At 41.8% G+C, this 18860-nt stretch overlaps 1 protein-coding gene across 1 annotated transcript; it reads right to left on the bottom strand.

Annotated features, from left to right (window-relative positions):
- Positions 1 to 377: 377 nt before the first annotated feature.
- LOC146989318 (verrucotoxin subunit beta-like) lies at positions 378 to 17967 on the bottom strand. The gene is made up of 4 exons (XM_085775252.1): positions 17793 to 17967; positions 6605 to 6722; positions 2809 to 4541; positions 378 to 1457 (listed from the first exon to the last, which is right to left on the bottom strand). Exons 2-4 carry the CDS (start codon positions 6702 to 6704, stop codon positions 1386 to 1388), a joined length of 1905 nt encoding a protein of 634 aa, XP_085631378.1. The 5' UTR covers positions 6705 to 6722; positions 17793 to 17967; the 3' UTR covers positions 378 to 1385.
- Positions 17968 to 18860: the final 893 nt, after the last annotated feature.

Raw genomic sequence — 18860 nt, forward strand, 5'->3', positions numbered from 1 at the left:
GTTGGTGACACACACACACACACACACACACACACACACACACACACACACACACACACACACACACTTAACCTAATGTGGTTACAGCTCCTCCATATCAGTGCTTATAGAAAGATGATCATGTGTCTGTCTGATCAGCTCTGTCTTGACCTTAAGATCGTGGGTTTGATTCCCATGTTGACAGAGATGGCAAAATCGGCAGTAGCCCCGCGGCCCATTCAAAATTTCCCGAGAGGAAATTTTCTAGTTAATGTTTACTACTCAAAGTTAGTTAATAAATTAAAAATTTGAATAATGTAATTAGTTATCCTTATGTATGCATTACTCGGCATTAATTAACACATTAGTTTATGTATTAATGCTTAGTAATGTACTAACTAACGTTAATTAAGGGACCCTTATTGTAAAGTGTTACCAAAAATTCTCTTGGAAACACGCCCTAAACCCAACCGGAAGTCCGCCATTTTGATTTGTAGTTTTTTCCTATTTGAACGAACTCCTCCCAGAGATTTCATCCGATTGACTTCAAATTGGCTATGGACCATGTAGACGGCATGCTGATCTTATCTTGTGCTCTGTGTGTCTATAGGTCAAAGGGCGTGGCTGCTATGATGCCACACATTTTGGCGACTTTCGTGTTCGGCGCCATTTCACTTCGACAACTCTCACGCCGACATACTTGATCGTAGCCACGCATTTTGATATATTAACTTCCTGTCTTACTCATAGTGCCCCCCGGTGGTAACAGGAAGTGCACTAAAATTAATTCCCCATCGACAAATTTCACTTACTTTGCCGTACACATACGAAACTCTACACACACATGTATCATAACCAAACATACAAAAGATTGAATTGGAGCCATGCCCTAAACCCAATAGGAAGTCGGCCATTTTGGTTAGCATTTATTTTACGCAAAACGAACTCCTCCGAGGGATTTCACCCGATTGACTTCTAATTGGGTACAGACCATCTACAGACCAAGCTGATTACAGCTTGTGCTCTGCAGGTCTGTAGGTCAAAGGGCGTGGCCGCTATGGCCGCCGCCATTTCTGATGCCTCGCCATGCATACACAAGCTGCTCTATCTCCCACGTACTTCTTCAGAACTGCTTCAAAATGTATGTACGTGATCAGAGACCCGCCCTCTACACCTCCATTTCCTTGTATGCAAGCTCGCTCAAGTCGCCCCCTTGTGGACACAGGAAATGACGTATTTTGCATTGACATTGTCCGATTCGCTCCAAACTTCTGCTTCTAAATTCACGTGTGTGATGACGGGATGCCCCTTCACGTGCCTGTCCACGTCCGGTTGCTCACGGGGGTTTCGAAGAGCGCCCCAGGGGTACCGCCACAGCTGCTTGCAGCTTTAATTCATGTTAAGATTCACTGAGGCTCTGAACATTTCCAACAGGTCCTACCTTGAAGAAGCTGGGATGCTCCTCCCAGGGCTGCAGTCTGTAAGGAAAGGTAAGACAAGTTTATTAGTATAGCTCATTTTTACATAGAGTTTGTCTCAAACAGCTTTACACAACATCATGACAACATCTTCTGTCCTTCAATGGTCTCATCACCAGGTGAGGCCATGATGTCGCTAAGTTTCAACTAGAAAACAAACACATAATGCACATGCACACGTAGGGCCCAAGGGGTAGTTTTTTGCCTCGTATTAAAAAGCGCCCTTTTACTGTGTTTTTCAATAAATAAATAAATTCCTGTTCTGCATGGGGATGTAAAAACTAGCGGTATAAAAATGCAGTACAAAAATGCCACAGTTATCTACCATATGGCATAGGAAATATGATATGATATGATATGATATGATATGATATGATATGATGTGATATGATATGAATCTCACCAGAATGAAAGTGAATACCTCAATAGACTAGCTTTTATTAGCTCTTTTATTAAAGACAGTAATTTGCTGTGGGTGATGTGAATACCGATGACAAATCTCTGTTTGTGAAGCCTTCTGTCATGATTGTAAATTAGTGCTCTCTAAAATACTTCCAACTGATATATATAGTGGAGCATGGCTGATTAATGAATTAAAAATGATTAAAAATGCAATTAATTAATTACAAAGCCTCTAATTAATTTGATTATTTTTTTATATCATGTCCTGGCCCTTGAATAAAGTAATAGATAAGTGTAGAAAACAAATCTAGAATGACATTTTTTAAAATCACTTTTTGAGCATAAATGTTATCCGGTGTTGAACTAGGAGAATAAGAAGTTGACGGAGGCAGAGATATTCTTCAGCTTCTTCAAGCATGTTTATTTTACACTAGCACACACATATCTCTGTGTCATGGCGGAACTCACACAGCTTCTCAGAACACAGAAAACAACACACACGCTGGGCTCATTCGCAAAATACCTTTCAATGGAAACACCCGCAAATAGCAATTGCACTTTTTCGAAGTTTCAGAAATATTGCTTTTATTTTGCGAAAATCTGTAATGGAAACGCAGCTAGTGTGTCTGTGTTGTTAGAAAGGTAAAAAAAAAAAAAAAAAAAAGGGTTTGAAGAGTTCAACAGGGTGTATTTTAAAGTGGAGAGCCGCTTCTCTATGGAGTAAAATGACCGAAATATAATCAAAAACATATCAGGACCGTAGCACAAACGCGTGCGCCGACCTCAGCAGGTTAATTCAACCACGTATCTGCACATACCGTAAAACTTCAAATAATTTTATAGGTTGTGGGTTTATTTCCCTTGTTGACAAAGATCACATCTCTCAGTGATGTACCTTATATTACACAGTTGGACAGACTCCATGTCAGAGCAAACTGTTGTCTCTTACCTGAGTTGGTGGACCTGCTGCTGGGGGGGTCACAGCTGTGCAGATGTTGCTGCTGACAGTGTAGCTGAGTTTTCCCACAGCTGTGACTCTGATCTCATACTCAGTGTTTGGTCTGAGTTCTAACAGAGTCACTTCCTCCTGGTTCTCCTTCAGTGGTTCAGATGCCCACTGAGGGTTTCCTTCCTGTTTGATTCTGTGTTCTACTCTGTACTCTACAGATCCAGGATCTGGTTCAGGTGCTGCTCTAACTGTTATTGTGTCATATGAACCAGCAGCAGCTGTTGGGGTGGTAGGTTTTGATGGAGGAACAAAGTGGACTGGTTCATCTGACCCTCCTTCATATATTAAAATACACGCCCCTGGATGACGTCCATCATATTTTGATGCAGATATGAATCTGGTGTCATCACTGCTGTTCACCTTCTTCAGTTCATTGAACAGTTGTAGTTGTCTCCTCATAGTCAGTCTGGTATCAGTGGTGAGCCAGTCTGAGTCTCTGGTGGCTAGATCAGAGGATTCTCCAACTGTGTCCATCATTCCTGCTGGTTTCAGGTGATTGGACAGTTTGACCAGGAAGCTATCAGGCTGCTCTACTGAGGTAAATGAAAAGCACACAACATTTCTGACCTTTAAATCACACAAGAGGTCATCCATCTCATCATCCATCTTCACATCTAGTTCCTCCAGCTGCTTAAGGTAGGACTTCAGTGTGTCTGATTCCTTCCCCTTGTTTTTCAGCCACTGATCCAGGTCTTTACTGTTGAATGGAGACTTCTCATGCGCCTTGAGGATCTCCTCCAGGACACTTTCCTCTTTCCCTCTCCCTCGGATTGAAGGAAGCACTGACCCAAGCTTCTGCGTGAAGTCATGCTTGTAATGTTTGCACATCTGCATCAAATCCTGAACCTTCTTTTCCATGGCAGGAAATGTTGCTGCTGCTGTGTCTCTCAGCAGGTCACTGCATCTCATCTCCGTCTGGTTCAAACTCTCTATTGTTTCTGAAGAGTTTCTGATGAGAGCACTGCTGATGTCTCTTAGGAGTCTTGCTGCTCTTGAATCCAGCTTCACCAGAGGGTAGAGCCACACCCTGAGAGGAACAGCATGTTCTTCATCCTCTCCCAGCATCTTAGGAAGGTCTCTGTAAACACTCACAGCTTCACTGAAGAACGTTGGGTTGGAAGGTAACTTGAAGTCTCCATGAAACGTGCAGCTAAACTTTTCAACTGCTGCTTTCTCTTCTTCGTTCATGTTGAAAGATGCTTCACAATTTACTGTGAGGAATTTCAGTTTATTGAACATGACTTTAGCCTCCCCCTCCACTTGTTTCTTATCTTCCTCTGATGATGATTCTCTGTCAAATACAAAGTAAGCCCCAGCTCCGTACAAGATGGCTGTGACCACATGAGTGGCAGTGTCATCCTCAAACACATTAGGATGAGTCACCTGTCCACGACCCAGGTGAGCCATCGTTAATGATTCAAACTTTGTTGTTGTTTTGTACTGAAGAGTCATGCGGGATTGTTTGGCAGATTTCTTTATGTCTTGGAAGTATTTTGCTGATCCGTCCACATTCACCAGTCCTCCCAAGATGCTCAGCTCAAGAGAGCCAGAGATCTTTAATGAATTTGACTTCTGGTTAATTGAATCCGATGTGGTGACACTGAACTCAGTGTTATTTTGTTGGTTAACACTTGTATTATTTTTCAGTTGATCTGGATCCCACAGTGTTACACCTGTTGACACATTAATGAAACGATGTTGAATTGTCACAATACTGTAGTTTTGAAGCAGTGTATTTATTTATGTTAAAGGATCCATCACCTGGTATTTAAATTGGTTTTAAGTGTTGAAAGGGTCTTAAATGCACATTTTTGAGAAATAATATGCAACATTGACCTTTATGTATCCCTATTTGTGTACCCAATTTTGCTCTCGCAAGAAAAACACGCGATCTTGGTTTACAGATTGTCATTGAAAAAAAAAAATTCCATGCATTTACCGAGACTACTGAAACCATGGAAACGTAAATATAAAATTCCACCGGAAGAGCAAAACCGGCTTACGTTTTTGACGTTCAGAAAAAGGTGGATATATAAATAAATAAAATGTAATGCAGGCTGATCGGTTCATTGTAAAACATGTATTTATTGACGTTAAAGGACAATTCCGGTCGAATTCAACTCGGGGGTGTATTTTCATATCATTTTAGGTCTAAAAGAATGAATCTGAAGATTTTCAGTTTAATCGCTCCTGTTTTGCGGTAGTTGCGTCTGTCCCTGCATCGCCGCGGCAGCAATGAATGGGAGTGGATGTAAGTTCCGCTGTTTAGGCTGTTTCCAGCCCTCAAAGCCGCAATTTTTTTCCACAGACAGCGTCAGATGGAGACTCAAACATGCACCGAGAAGTTTATTTACTTCAAGCAAGCCAACATGTTTGTAAAACTAGATCTAATTCAAAGTCTCCCGGAGTCTCGCGCGAGACCCAGTTGCCGTGCGCGGTGTGTTCAGGAGCAGTAGGAGCTACCGTTGTGTCATAAACACAGGAATATCAACTCTTTACTTGCTTCAAGTAAAAAAAACTTCTCGGCGCATGTTTGATTAGCCATCTGACGCTGTCTGTGGAAAAAAATGTACACTTCAAGCAAGTAAAGAGTTGATATTCCTGTGTTTATGACACAAGCGGTAGCTCCGACTGCGCCTGAATACACCAGCACTGCAACTTCGGGCTCGCGCGAGACTCCGGGAGACTTTGAATTAGATCGACTTTTACAAACATGTCGGCTTGCTTGAAGTAAATAAACTTCTCGGTGCATGTTTGAGTAGCCATCTGACGCTGTCTGTGGAAAAAAAATTGCGGCTTTGAGGGCTGGAAACAGCCTAAACAGCGGAACTTACATCCACTCCCATTCATTGCTGCCGTGGCGATGCAGGGACAGACGCAGCTACCGCAAAACAGGAGCAATTAAACTGAAAATCTTCAGATTCATTCTTTTAGACCTAAAATGATATGAAAATACACCCCCGTGTTGAATTCGACCGGAATTGTCCTTTAATGTGGTGATTTCTGTACATACAGAGTCCCCAGGCAGCGCCACTCCTCTGTCCAGTAGGCTACACACAGGAAGCTTCACTTTTCATTCAAACAAACTGCCACAATTGTTAGATTTCATCAATGAGACCAGCATTTATATCCTAAAAAAGAAGTTAACCAGCTGATGGTAAACCTCTAAAAGCCTGCGGGTAAGTTAATTAACGAACGTTTTGTCCGCCGCGGTGTCGACGTAGTTCTGGCCGGCCGAGCACGTCAGCAGACCGGCTGGCTGCAGTCGTTGCTCCACAGGTGGAGTTTCACTCTCTCCGAAAAACATCAGAGCGAACTTCTAAACAGCCGTTATTTGGATCTAAACGGTTACTTTCTCGCATCAAAAAATATTAAAACTTAATAAAGTGACGTAATAGCAGCGCTACAGCAGGAAATAAAACAGCTTTTTGCCTGTTTCACAGCCACCACTACCGCTGCTGGCTGCTGCGTACGGCGTGCGGGGGGGGTAGTCCCCCCTCCCTCCCCTGATCCTCGGCTTCTCTGTGACGTCAACGAGAAGACCAATCAGAAGTCGCGTTTTTTTCCTCTCCTGGTGAATTCAAGGGGGAGGAGGCGAGAGTGAAGAAAAACATGTCAGCTATTGTCAGTGACAGAAAAGATTGAGTTATACATGCAATAACCTGAAAAAAAGTGATTTTCAGGTGATGGATCCTTTAAGATTAAATGAGGCCCTGAACACATCATCAGGTCCTACCTGGAATAAGAAGGTCCCTCCTGCAGTCATACAGCATGCCAAGCTGGAATGGTCTTCCCAGGGCTGCAGTCTCTATGGTCTCATCACCAGCTGAGGCCATGATGTCGCTACGTTTCAACTGGAAAACAAACACACAAAACTACTTAATTATCAGTTCAGAATTGTCGGTACTTCAGGCTGAGAAAGGGAGTGCAGTCTTTTTGTGGAAATTCAGAAAAATCCATCATGTGTTGCTCTGATAATAAAGCTCATTGTGCTTGACTCCATGTCCCATAACTTCTAACAGCACGCCCCCGGTGATCAGCAATTAGCATAGATCTCCGCCCATGAATAGCTATATAAGGAGATTCTGACCACCATATAAGGAGGTAGGTGCATCCTGTTCACCTGCGGCCATGACGCAAACAAGGAGGGAGAGAGAGAAAAGAGAGATCGGGGATCTAAGGCTGTGGCCCAATTCCGATTTTTTCTCCACAAGCTGCTGAGATCGGATCTGTAACATGAATGTGTAAACGGGACAAATACGCATGGAATCAGATATTGTCAGATCAGATTCAGGAATCAGGACCCCGTTATGTTTGGAAATAAATCAGATACAAATCGGATATCTGCCAATACGTCTGCAGTCTAAATAGAGAGATTGGATCTTTCCTGGCAATGTGTGTCGTATGTCATTGTAACGGAGGATCTGGATGCACCCATAAAGGACGTACAAACCAGACTGCCAAGCGGTCATTGATTTCTTGGCAAAATGGTTTGCGTCATCGTCCGCATCAGCTGCACATTTATGGAATACAATTTTTTCCGGTTTTATATCAGATTATTTTCATCATTAGATGGAGTCTTGACGTGTTTGTGCATGTCCAATCCCTAAAACGTCTCTCTCTCTAAATATTTCTAATCGTTTGTCATATTGAAATTATGTGTTTCAAAGGCATCGACATATTTTTAACATAAGAGAGAGTAATATGAATTAAAATTGTAAATTCCAACACTGACAAGCAGCATTTCTGTGCATTCCTACATTTACACAGGCACTGCACACAGTCAGGAGCAGGTGTAGATTTTGTGAGTAGCTACGATAAGATCAGTGCTACTAAAAGATTGATGAATGCGAAATTTCCACTGCACACATTTTACACACAAATCCGTGCTGCTCACGTTTCATGAATGAACACATTCATCACATCGGGGTGAAACTTGTAATGTTGCCAGTCTCTGGTCTGTGGTCTGAACCCGGCCTAAACCAAACCCCCCCCCTTCCCATGATGTCTTAGGGTTAGGGTTTCTCTCAGGCCACATCCACCTCAATCATGCTGGTTCCTCTGTCGTAAAGGAGCCACCCAGTGTTTGCCCCCCTCCCCACAGGTAGAATGCAGCAGAGAATTAAAGCAGGACATCACGACTGAAGTCCAGCTTCTTCCCCCAGGCGGAGCAGTGAGATGCAACTCTCTGCTTCATTAACTGAAACCTCTGCCCCTCTATATCTGCTGCTGACAACTCTATGCTGTCTTATTATTCATTTGTATTCATGGCTGGGACCAGAGTAACAGATTTTGTTCACTTTAGGTAAAAACATGCTTAGAATGAAAATAAATTAACCTTGAGCATCGTAAAAACCAGCATTTATGATACATGTCACTGTTCCCCAATTACTTTTCTCTGAGAGATAAAGTATGTGAGGTGTGCCAAGTCGTGGGCCAAGATCCATTTTTTCATTGTGCTAATAAAAGATTATTTATGCACAGATGTTGTTGCTGCTGCTGCTATCTTGAAACTAGTCCAAAGTCCAAAAGCAACCACTACCACCCTACCAACCACACTAACCCTAACTTTAAGAAACATCCACACTATGTATACTGTGTTATATTACACCTATATGTGAATTATGTTTTTATTTATCTATCTTTGCTCCTTCAAACTCTATTAGTGACTCTATTCAGGGGCTTTGCATCAAAAGAATTTCCCTCTAGGGATCAATAGAATAATTTCTGATTCTGATTTAGGCTAGTTATTTAAATGTTGTTGTATAAATTCATCACTGAAAAATAAACATCATGTCCCTTTTCCATGTTAAAAACCTTAAACTATTCTGTGTTTCCTGGTTTATGTAAGTTTGTCTGTCCTCAGAAGACACAACAGGTATGGTACTGATTCTAATTCATCAACCATGAAGTTGCTATGATTTGAAGTATGTCTTGTACACACATGTTAATGATAAGTAATACTGATTCTGATATATGAGCTCACTTACCTTAAGTGTTGTTGAACCATGAAACTCTCTGGTCTGAAGGAAAACTTCCTGAACATTCAGAATTTATTAGCTGATAAAACTTATCAGGTGTCAGGGCGGAGCCAGAATAAAACTCAGACTGACCCATTTAAACTCTGCTATAGACATTATCATCCATGTTACACATACAATGTAATGTTAGAGTCTGATTCAATTTCAGACTTAGGATATAGTTTCAGAAACAAATTTTTTTTTTATCAGTTCACAACTACAACACAGCAGCTGCAGGCTGAAAATTAACTATAACTATAACTACAGGTTAGTACAAAGGTCAGAGGTCAAACTGTGTAGGACACAATGGTTTAATTAGCTGATAAGAATTTATGATGATGATGATAGAGCAGAATAGAGTGAACTCATTGTTCCTTTCTTCTTTTGGTTATGACTTCACTTTACCACATACATTTTACACATTTAAAATTTGTTGTAACTTCTTTGACACACAAGCTCAACTAAGATCAAAAGAATAGATGTCACCTGCTAAACTTACAGTTACTTTTACTGTATTTGTCAAAACGGAAAACCACATGTTCTAAACTAAACCTAAAAGCTAATATAAACAGCAGTTTACATTATAGATTGAAACAAATGTATGACCTGTATTTTGTTTCATTGCTTTTGAAAAACAGTTGATTGAGCTCATGCAAATCAATCAGTCACAGCTGATTCCCATACAGTATACACAACATCTAGGAAACACACACAGGTGTTGAGGTTCTTTCAGTCATGTGACCTATTTGGGCTGATCTTTGGAAAAAAAAGACGTGGGAGAGGAAAATAGAAGCCCTGGCAGATTAGCAGTGACTTTGTATTTTTCATTTTGTAAATTGTACAGTATTCCCTCTGTTGGTAAATTGCATTTTCAGACATTGGCTCCTGTGTTTTTGGCAAACAGCACAGAGTTGTTGAATTTGAAGTGGTGATACAAACATCTCTCAGGACCTCAGGTGCTCTGTCTGTCTGTGATCTACGGAGGCTGACAAGGGTCAAAAAATACTGTGAAAGCCCAGAACTCGAGCTGCAAATACACAAACGATCCAGATTCAGACGACACAGAGAATTCAGGAGAACACGAACGAGGAGCTGCAGGAAGACGAAACAAATTTCCTACAAATCAGGATAAACAGGAAGCCGCCGTAGTCCTCAGCTGTGACACTCCTGCTGTGGTCAAACACCATTTCCTGTGCTGACGTTCCACCACACAGCTTTTTATTTTGATAGTCTGTCCCTCTCCCACAAGTTGCTGCTCATCACTGGTGTTTTTTGTTTTTGTTTTTTGGCCAATCACACATTAAAGCAGAAGTAAGTGGTCCGGTCGCTTTCGCTAATGCTGCGTTCCAGGCAGGCTTTTGAAATCGTAAATTACAGCTTCAAGTCACAACTTACGACTTTGTAGCGTTCCAGGCAACCCACTCGTGTTTTTCCGACCTGTTTTACCGGTGAAAGTCACTATAACGGCCACTCGTAACTTCCGACCGGTGAACTCGTACCAGATCGAACTGGTACGACTTCACGGTCGGAAAAATACGAGTTTCCTTGAACGCACCATAACAGTCCTCGTCCCCACGTCGCCACATTCACGGCGTTCCTTGGCTGCACACACAGCCCTGCATGCCGTTCTCTCTCCTCATTGGATAAAAACTGTAGGATACGATAAATGTTTTCTCTTCGGCTCAGAGCAGAGCAGAGTGACTGACAGACCCGTGTTTCGGTCCAAACACTCTATGTAAGTGATTGCTGTCGGAAGATATAACTATTTAAGACTTATATTAACACAAATATATCACTTACTTCTGCTTTAACATTTTGTTCCAGGCTAAAATCCAACACTATGCAACTTTGTACATTTTGCGTAGCGAGAATTTTTGTCTGATACACTGGTGCTAATAATTATTTCAAATGTTATATTTTTGTGTGAATGTTTTTTATTATGACGTAGAGTGAGGAATTTGTTATTTGTGTAAATATGCTTCAATGATTCAGGACAAATCAAACTCCAACACGTAAAACAGCCACAGCAGCTTCTGTCACAATCAATCAACAGAAACCTCCAGGTTCAATAGATCTCTATGATAACGTCTGTGGTATGTTATTAGGGCCCGAGCGGCGACTGCAAGTCGCCCAGCGAAAGCCCTATTGTTATTGCTCTGTTTATTATTATTCTTTCTTTCTTTCATTATTATATTCTCCCTAAAATCGCATTTTTGGAGGCTTCAACATGCCCCAAAACGCGTAAAATTTGGCATGCACATCAGGACTAGTGCTGGGTTGAAAAGATCGATCCACCAATTTTAAATCGATTCTCATCTTAATTCCTACAGATCGATTTTTTTTTTTTTTTTTTAATATAGCGTCCGACCGGACGTGATAAAAGGATGAGGAGGAGTTGCTCAACAAACCTTCATTTATTTCAGGAACGGTACAGTTACTGTCGGCCGTAACCAAAAAGAAAGAAAAACAACAGACAAACTTCTCGAACCAACGAACCTCTGCTCCTCTGTGCGCACACACACACACACACACGCAGGCTCGTTCCCTACAGTCTATGCTCGTTCCTCCTCAGTAAAATTCTAGTCTATCAACATTCTGGGATTGGTCCTTGCCATTTTCCCCTACTTCATTAATACTATTATTAATATGTTGCATAACTAGACAATCAGGTATTATGTTACATAACTAGAAAATGAGAAGGTATCAACTCAAAAAACAGTTTTAAAGGGATAGTTCACCCTAGAATGATATTTCGCTCATTATCTACTCACCCTCATGTTGACTAAGGGCTGGAAGAAGTTTCAGATTCCTCCGTGGCTTCTCTGAGTTACAGGGGGTCTCGGCATAGCAGTGCATGTCCATATAACGGTTGCAAAGGGACACCGGAGCTCTTCGTAAAAAAACACACACAAAAAAACATCCAAATACCTCCATGATGCTCGTATGTAATGTCCGTCTTGTGCTGAAGCCCCAAATTGCGTAATTGTCCCGAAAAAAATTAAATAAGTCTATATTTTAAGCTTGTTTGTAGCGGAAGCTTCTCGAAGCTCCTCTTCCTGGTCCGTCCAAATCTCGCGTGATTTGCGCCGGCGTCAGTATGCGTCAGTGCGGTTACTGCGAATCACGCGAGATTTGGACGGACCAGGAAGAGGAGCTTCGAGAAGCTTCCGCTACAAACAAGCTTAAAATATAGACTTATTTAATTTTTTTCGGGACAATTACGCAATTTGGGGCTTCAGCACAAGACGGACATTACATACGAGCATCATGGAGGTATTTGGATGTTTTTTTGTGTGTGTTTTTTTACAAAGAGCTCCGGTGTCCCTTTGCAACCGTTATATGGACATGCACTGCTATGCCGAGACCCCCTGTAACTCAGAGAAGCCACGGAGGAATCTGAAACTTCTTCCAGCCCTTAGTCAACATGAGGGTGAGTAGATAATGAGCGAAATATCATTCTAGGGTGAACTATCCCTTTAATGACCGGATCGAATCGAATCGGATCGAAAGAATCGGATCAAATCGAAAAAAATCGATTCTGAATCTTAAGAATCGGAATCGATACCCCGCCCTAATCAGGACTGGCGAAAAATTTGATATTTTAAAGTCGTTGGGAATGGGCGTGGCCAAATGGCTAAATAGCGCCCCCTAGAAAATTTCAAAACATCAGCCCCGCCTTTGTGTTTCACCTAGACGCATGAAATTTGATGGGCTTACAGAACATTGCCAGACGCACAAAAAATCCTCTAAACGACATGGTGAAATCACAACAGGAAGTCGGCCATTTTGATTTGAACTTTTGACCTTTTTGAACTAACTCCTCCTACAGATTTCGTCCGATTGACTTCAAATTGGCTAGAGACCATCGAGATGCCACTCTGATCAAAAGTTGTGCTCCGCAGGTCTCTAGGTCAAAGGGCGTGGCTTCTAGAGCCTTGTGAATTTTGGCGACTTTTCGTTTGCTCGCCATTTGACCTTCGAACAGCTCTCACGCCCACATACTTTATCTGATCAACTTCAAACTTGCTGGACATGATGACGGCTCCGCCCTGAACGTCCCGATATATTAATTTCCTACGTCACTCATAGCGCCCCCCGGTGGTAACAGGAAGTGGCCAGGTTTTCCTTTAACGTGTACTGATGGCACAGAATTGACCCCATTAACTTCATTCCACTTCTAAAACATGCAGAACAAGTTGGTGAAGCTACATCATGAACGCTGTGAAGTTACGAGTAATGGCGTCCGTGTGGCGACGTTGCGACTATCATCCCTCGCCATGAAATTACGTTTGCCCTTTTGATGGCTTTAATGAACTCGTATCATCATGAAATTTGATACACAGGTCCAGGGTGGAGACCTCTTCCATCTGATGGGGGTGTCGCTCATGTCGCCCCCTAGTGGAAACAGGAAGTGCCATATTTTACATCAACATTGTCCGATTTCCTCGAAACTTCACATGTGTGATGAACAAACCTGCACGCATCCCATTACTGCCCCCTGGTGGATGAACCATTAACTGCTCATAACTCCCTCGTGCTTTGTCCGATTCACTCCAAACTTCACAAGAGTGATGAGGGACCGCCCCTGAACGCACCCACCCACAACTGCTTAGCGCCACCTGGTGGATGAACGAAACATTGCATTTTTTTCCTCCTTCCAGGTTTTTTCTCCCTTTCAACTTCAAGCAACTGCAGTGTGCAGCTGTGCACCGCGGAACGCGCGCTGCTCGCTCACTGCTGCTGATTGAAGACTGAACCTTTTTTTCCGGTGTTGTGCCGTCGTATGCACCCTTGCCGTGAAAAGCACCCCCTCGCGGGAGCGCGCTTAAGCCACTCCGCTGTTGGAAAAGTGAAGCAATTCGCCTCAATATCGCAAACAAACACTGGGGGAAATGCTGCCTCGTGATTTAATTATTTGTGAAGGGAATAGAAGAGAATGACATTGGTTCGTTACACTATTTAAAACTCTACCAAAGAGTGCAAATAACCGATGTTCTTCTTAACACAAAATCAACACAAGGAACGCAAACCAACACGTTTTCAACCGCGTTAAGTTAGTTTTAAGTTGGATATTTGACAGACATTCACTCCTTCTCAATACATTAAAAATTCAGAGAAAATATAAGATGTGTGCAATAAAAAGAGGTATAAAATATATTTAAAAAAATAATATAAAATATTACATGTGTTCAAATGCAATAAAAACAGGTGAGTGTCATGGAGGAGGCTTAGATCTTCTGTTCTGTGGTGATTTTGAGCAAATAGGTCACATGACCTGGGAGTTATTGAGCTCTAATGCTCATATTTACAGTATAAAATATATATTTTAAAAAATAATATAAAATATTACATGTGTTCAAATGCAATAACAAAGGAGTGTATCATAGAGCAGGCTTAGATCTACCATCCTGTATGATTTTGAGCCAACAGGTCACATGACCTGGGAGTTATTGAGCTATAAGTCTCATATTTACATTAAATAAATGAATAGCCTATTTAGAGATGTCAATCCAAATAGGTCATGTGACCTATTTGCTCAGAATCAACACAGGACAGAAGATCTAAGCCTCTTTTTATTGCATTTGAACACATTTTTAATGTATTGAGAAGGAGCGATCGTCTGTCAAATATTCAACTTAAAACTAACTGCCAGCAGCCACCTTTCAGTAGGCTATGCCATGATATTGTGTGGAAATACCCCAGCTATAATTACAAAATGAAATTTTTTGAGCAATTTCAAGGCATTTGACGTGGCAAAATGGTCGAAAACAATAACATTCTGATCTAGAATGTGGCCTGCAATGAAAAGGATGCTGGGATAAAAGAGGCAGGGCAGGGCTGTGTTGTTCTACTTTCCACGATGTGCACCCCTGGTTAACTTAGGAAAGGTCCACATGAATGAAACTCACTAGCTTCATTCTACTGGCTCTTACGGTCACAACCAAGGGGGTGGATCTGACTACACGCAGGCGTAGCTCATAGTCGGCCATATGAGGACGGGCAACTTGCTCTGACTCTGGCTGCAGTAGATAGGTGATCCAGTCATCTTCACTAAAAAAACTATTCATAACTCTGTGTAAAATAAATCAGTATGTAGCTATTAGCCTACTTTAACTCACTATAATGTTACTTTTACAACAAAAAAATACATTATTAAAATTATCCGTGTTTCTAAATATGCTGCATCATAACTGCATAGACGTTCATAAAAATCAAACCGTTTTGAAATCGGACAAAAACTGAGCAAGTTATGGTCATTATAGCAGAACATGCAGCACAGGCTTAATGCTCTGAGGGAGAGAGTTGCCCGTCCCAAGATGGCCGCCGTACTGGCTACGCTTTGTCATTGAGCAGCAGCGGTGGGTGAGTCATCTAGTTCTTATATACATATATGGTCACAACGATAGGTGAATGACCCTGATTGGTCGATCCCCTGCACCGCTACAGCTGCGCGTCATGAGCACAGGCAGACAGGCTTTACCTGCATCATACCTGTCAAGTATCCCGTTTTGGCCGGGAAAGTCCCGTATTTTACCCCTCTTTCCCGCCGTCCTCCCGTATTAGTATTTTCCCGTAAATCTCCCGTATTTTAACCATAGTACCCCGGGCCAGTCCCGGCGGCACCCTGGACTGGACGCTGCTATTTCATTTGGGTTTTGTTTTTTTTACCTCGGAGTGGCCAACTCTCTATTAATCCTATCTTGGTTAGCGACGATGCGCGTGCTCGTCGTCACTATGTGCGAGCACACAGCCCAAAGCCTACATCACCGCGGCACTGACTGAGGTCCTGCCCATCAAGCCTGTAACGGGCCGACCCGCGGTTGTTGAAAAAAAAAAAAGAAAAAAAGACTCGTATTTTCCGCGCGAACACGCGCGGCTCGAACCAGCGCGTCCACACCGGTCGAGTTGTGTCGTCCATGCTCACTTAACCCAAAAGAACAGCTAGGCAGCCCAGTCCAGAGAGCAACAGAGAGGGACAGCAGAGTATGTGTGTGTGTCTGTGACAGTGTCTGTGGCCTACCTGCTGTAAAAGACAGGGTCATTCTATAATCATAGAAGGCTGAAAATCCCTGGACATATCTGCTCAAATTATTCCACAGTATAAAGCTAAAGCATGTGTGGGCCTTCTGTCATATAGATATCTGACAGTAGCTCCAGCTATCAAAATACAGATGAGAATAGGGCAGAAGTTGTGGAAGAAGACAGTGTGGCCTGAAAGAGCTTCATGGTGAAGCAGAGGAAAGAGGGCCTTGAAAGGCCGGTCCAGGCCAATTTTTAAAAATGAGTTTTGTTTTTGGCCACCAGCCACAGCTCCACACTAAACCAGTTCGGAGTTCACTTTAATACACTTAAGCCATTCTTGCAGTTACAATGATAGGAACCTCAGTCAGTACTGAATCTGCTTTAAAAGAAAAAAAAAACTGAAGCAATGTTGTCTTTTCCCTCTGTTTCTCCTCAGAGTACACCAGAATGCCTCATTTATGTGTTAGAAAAAAACAAACAAAAAAAACCATTATTGTTGTTGTGACTATTGAGGTCAGGCACACCTGGATTAATCAGTTTGTCCAATAATGGCAGACGGGCTGACTGAAGATCAGGGAGTAGTGCAGCTGTGCATAAAGCCAGTGATTTTAGCTTTCTTGTCTTAAAATGTAAGGGATACTGGAGCTTGGTTGGGGTGGCAGCACTGTTTGCGGCGGGTGGTATTTTCAAATCCAAAACTTGACAGGTATGATCCAGACGCAGCAACACAGTTCAAAGAGGCGGATTAAAAAAAAACTGTGGATTCTTGTTCAGTTAATTTATGCAAATTGTGTGAAAATAAAGATTAAACAATGGTTAATAGTGGCAGGTGGTTCCAAGCTGTGCCAAAAATGGACATTTTGGAAAGCTTGCCTGAATATTTTGTAGTAAAATCTCAATAATTTTATGCTGCTTCAATTAATCATAATCAACCACTGCAGAGACAATGTTCATATGTTGTACAATGATTTTATAGAGAGTTTTAGCTATCTTAGCATTATTCTAAAGGACACTCATCAAAAATATGATATTTTTTTTTAGGCGAACATTGAATTTATTTAATTTTTGCTGTGTGCCATCTTCATTTACTCTTCACCAGTAACAGATATACTGATAATTACACATCTCAACAATCCTCAGAGTGTCCCCTATTCAATGACAAATTATTCAAATAGACCTTGTGGTTGCAGAGATATACTCATTTTATTATTGATATGCAATTTCGAGGCCTGGAAAATAGGCTCAGGGAAGAACAGGTTAAACCACAGTAGGCTAGAGCTTAAATACAAGTTTGATGAGAAACAGTTATTTATTTATTTATTAAATAAAGTAGCCAATTTAGAAGCACATGTTTTTTTTCTTCTAATTAAATCGTGGTATTGTATAGCTAAGTATCGAGAATCTTGGAAATGTACTAGTATTGGTATCGGTATATAAGAAAGCTCCAGCCTCGATGGTGAGACCGCAGGCTGTTTGCAGGCTAGGATATGTTCTTTTTTATTTATTATGGGGATCAATACCTGTCCTGGGCCAGTGGTTAGAATGGTGGGGCCAGCGATCTTCAAAATTTCCTTTATTGTCTACCCCTGACCCAGCCTTCGAAACGTGTACCACACGTTTAACGTTTGTTGCAAAATGTCCCAATTAAAATCAGTAATAATAATAATAATAATGCAGAGAAAAATAACTTTTGGTAATAGTACTGGCAAGAATTTAAAACTACTTTCACCCCTGCTTCTACATGGGGCAAGTATGTTTTAATTTCGTGAATATTGCATGAATTGTTTTATGTATGTTAGTCTATGGATTTGGCAGCTTGCTGATTTGCTTTACATAAGATTTTCAGTAAGTCATAAGAAACATTAAAATGTTGCCACTGACCTTTCCTGTTGTTGAGTCTCTGGTTTAGTTGAGAGGTGTGGACTGAACTCTTCTCGAATCACCACCTTAAACACAGATCTGAGAGACTCGCCCCTCCTTCCTCCCAGGACTTTTACTGCAGCTCTAATCAACAGGAAACTCTTGTGCTCTCACTTTCACCAGCAACGGTTGGAAATCACACGTTTTCTCAGAAATCACATGATCACAGTCCCCACCTCCTTATCCCACTCTTCGTCTGGCATTAGGACACATACTGACATATGGGCAGAGATTGTAACCCCCCAGTGTTAAACCCAAAGTTACGTCCTTGATGTCATTGTTTACAAAATCAAGACCAAGTCTATGGAGCAGACTTGATGACAGATGTGAGGACAGATGTGCAGCTGACAGTGACAGTTCCTTCATTACTAAACCATGTGTAACCGTCCAATCCTCCTTCACTCGTCCTGGGGCCTGTTCTGTTTATGGAACAAGGTCTTATAGTTCCAACATCTGACCACTAGACGGAGACATGATTCGTTTCTGCCTCGTGAAATCCTTCAACAAAGCAGATATGACAGACATCACATGTGTAGCCATCAGACTCCGTAAGATCACGTTCACAGTAATAATAACAACACAGGCCAAAAAAACGTATAAAGCTCACTTAGTAGAGCAGGCGCCCTATTAATAGAGGCAATAGGTAGTCCTTGCTGCAACGGCAACGGGTTTGCTGTGTCATTCCCCTGTTGTCCTGTCAAATGGAATACTTACACACCTTCCTCTGGTTCAACTACTTACTAGGGACGTAGTAAAACCCCTTCGAAAACCACATCTATCTTAGCTCTGGTATGTGTTGGTCCACACACACACACACACACACACACACACACACACACACACACACACAACCTGACACATCTTTTCTGTTTTCATTTCATTTGAAATATGTCAGGAACAGTCCCACCTAATGACTTGGAACCGAGGCTGGATTGGACTAAAAGCAAAAGAAAAGATAAGGTAAGGGTACACTTTGAAAATCCACTCTTGACCTTTAATGTACTTCCTGATGACTTTAACACATGACAA

Source organism: Trachurus japonicus, chromosome 4, assembly GCF_045865225.1.
Source record: "Trachurus japonicus isolate A0001 chromosome 4, Traja_1.0".
NCBI classification, from domain to species: Eukaryota; Metazoa; Chordata; class Actinopteri; order Carangiformes; family Carangidae; genus Trachurus; species Trachurus japonicus.

Bases quoted from the DNA above. Each gene is read 5' to 3' on its own strand.
- LOC146989318 (XM_085775252.1), bottom strand. From the start codon at position 6,704: ATGGCCTCAGCTGGTGATGAGACCATAGAGACTGCAGCCCTGGGAAGA. The intron at 4,542-6,604 runs GTAGGACCTGAT...ATGTGTCAACAG, and splicing joins GAGGGACCTTCTTATTCCAG to GTGTAACACTGTGGGATCCA. The intron at 1,458-2,808 runs GTAAGAGACAAC...CTTTCCTTACAG, and splicing joins CAGCAGGTCCACCAACTCAG to ACTGCAGCCCTGGGAGGAGC.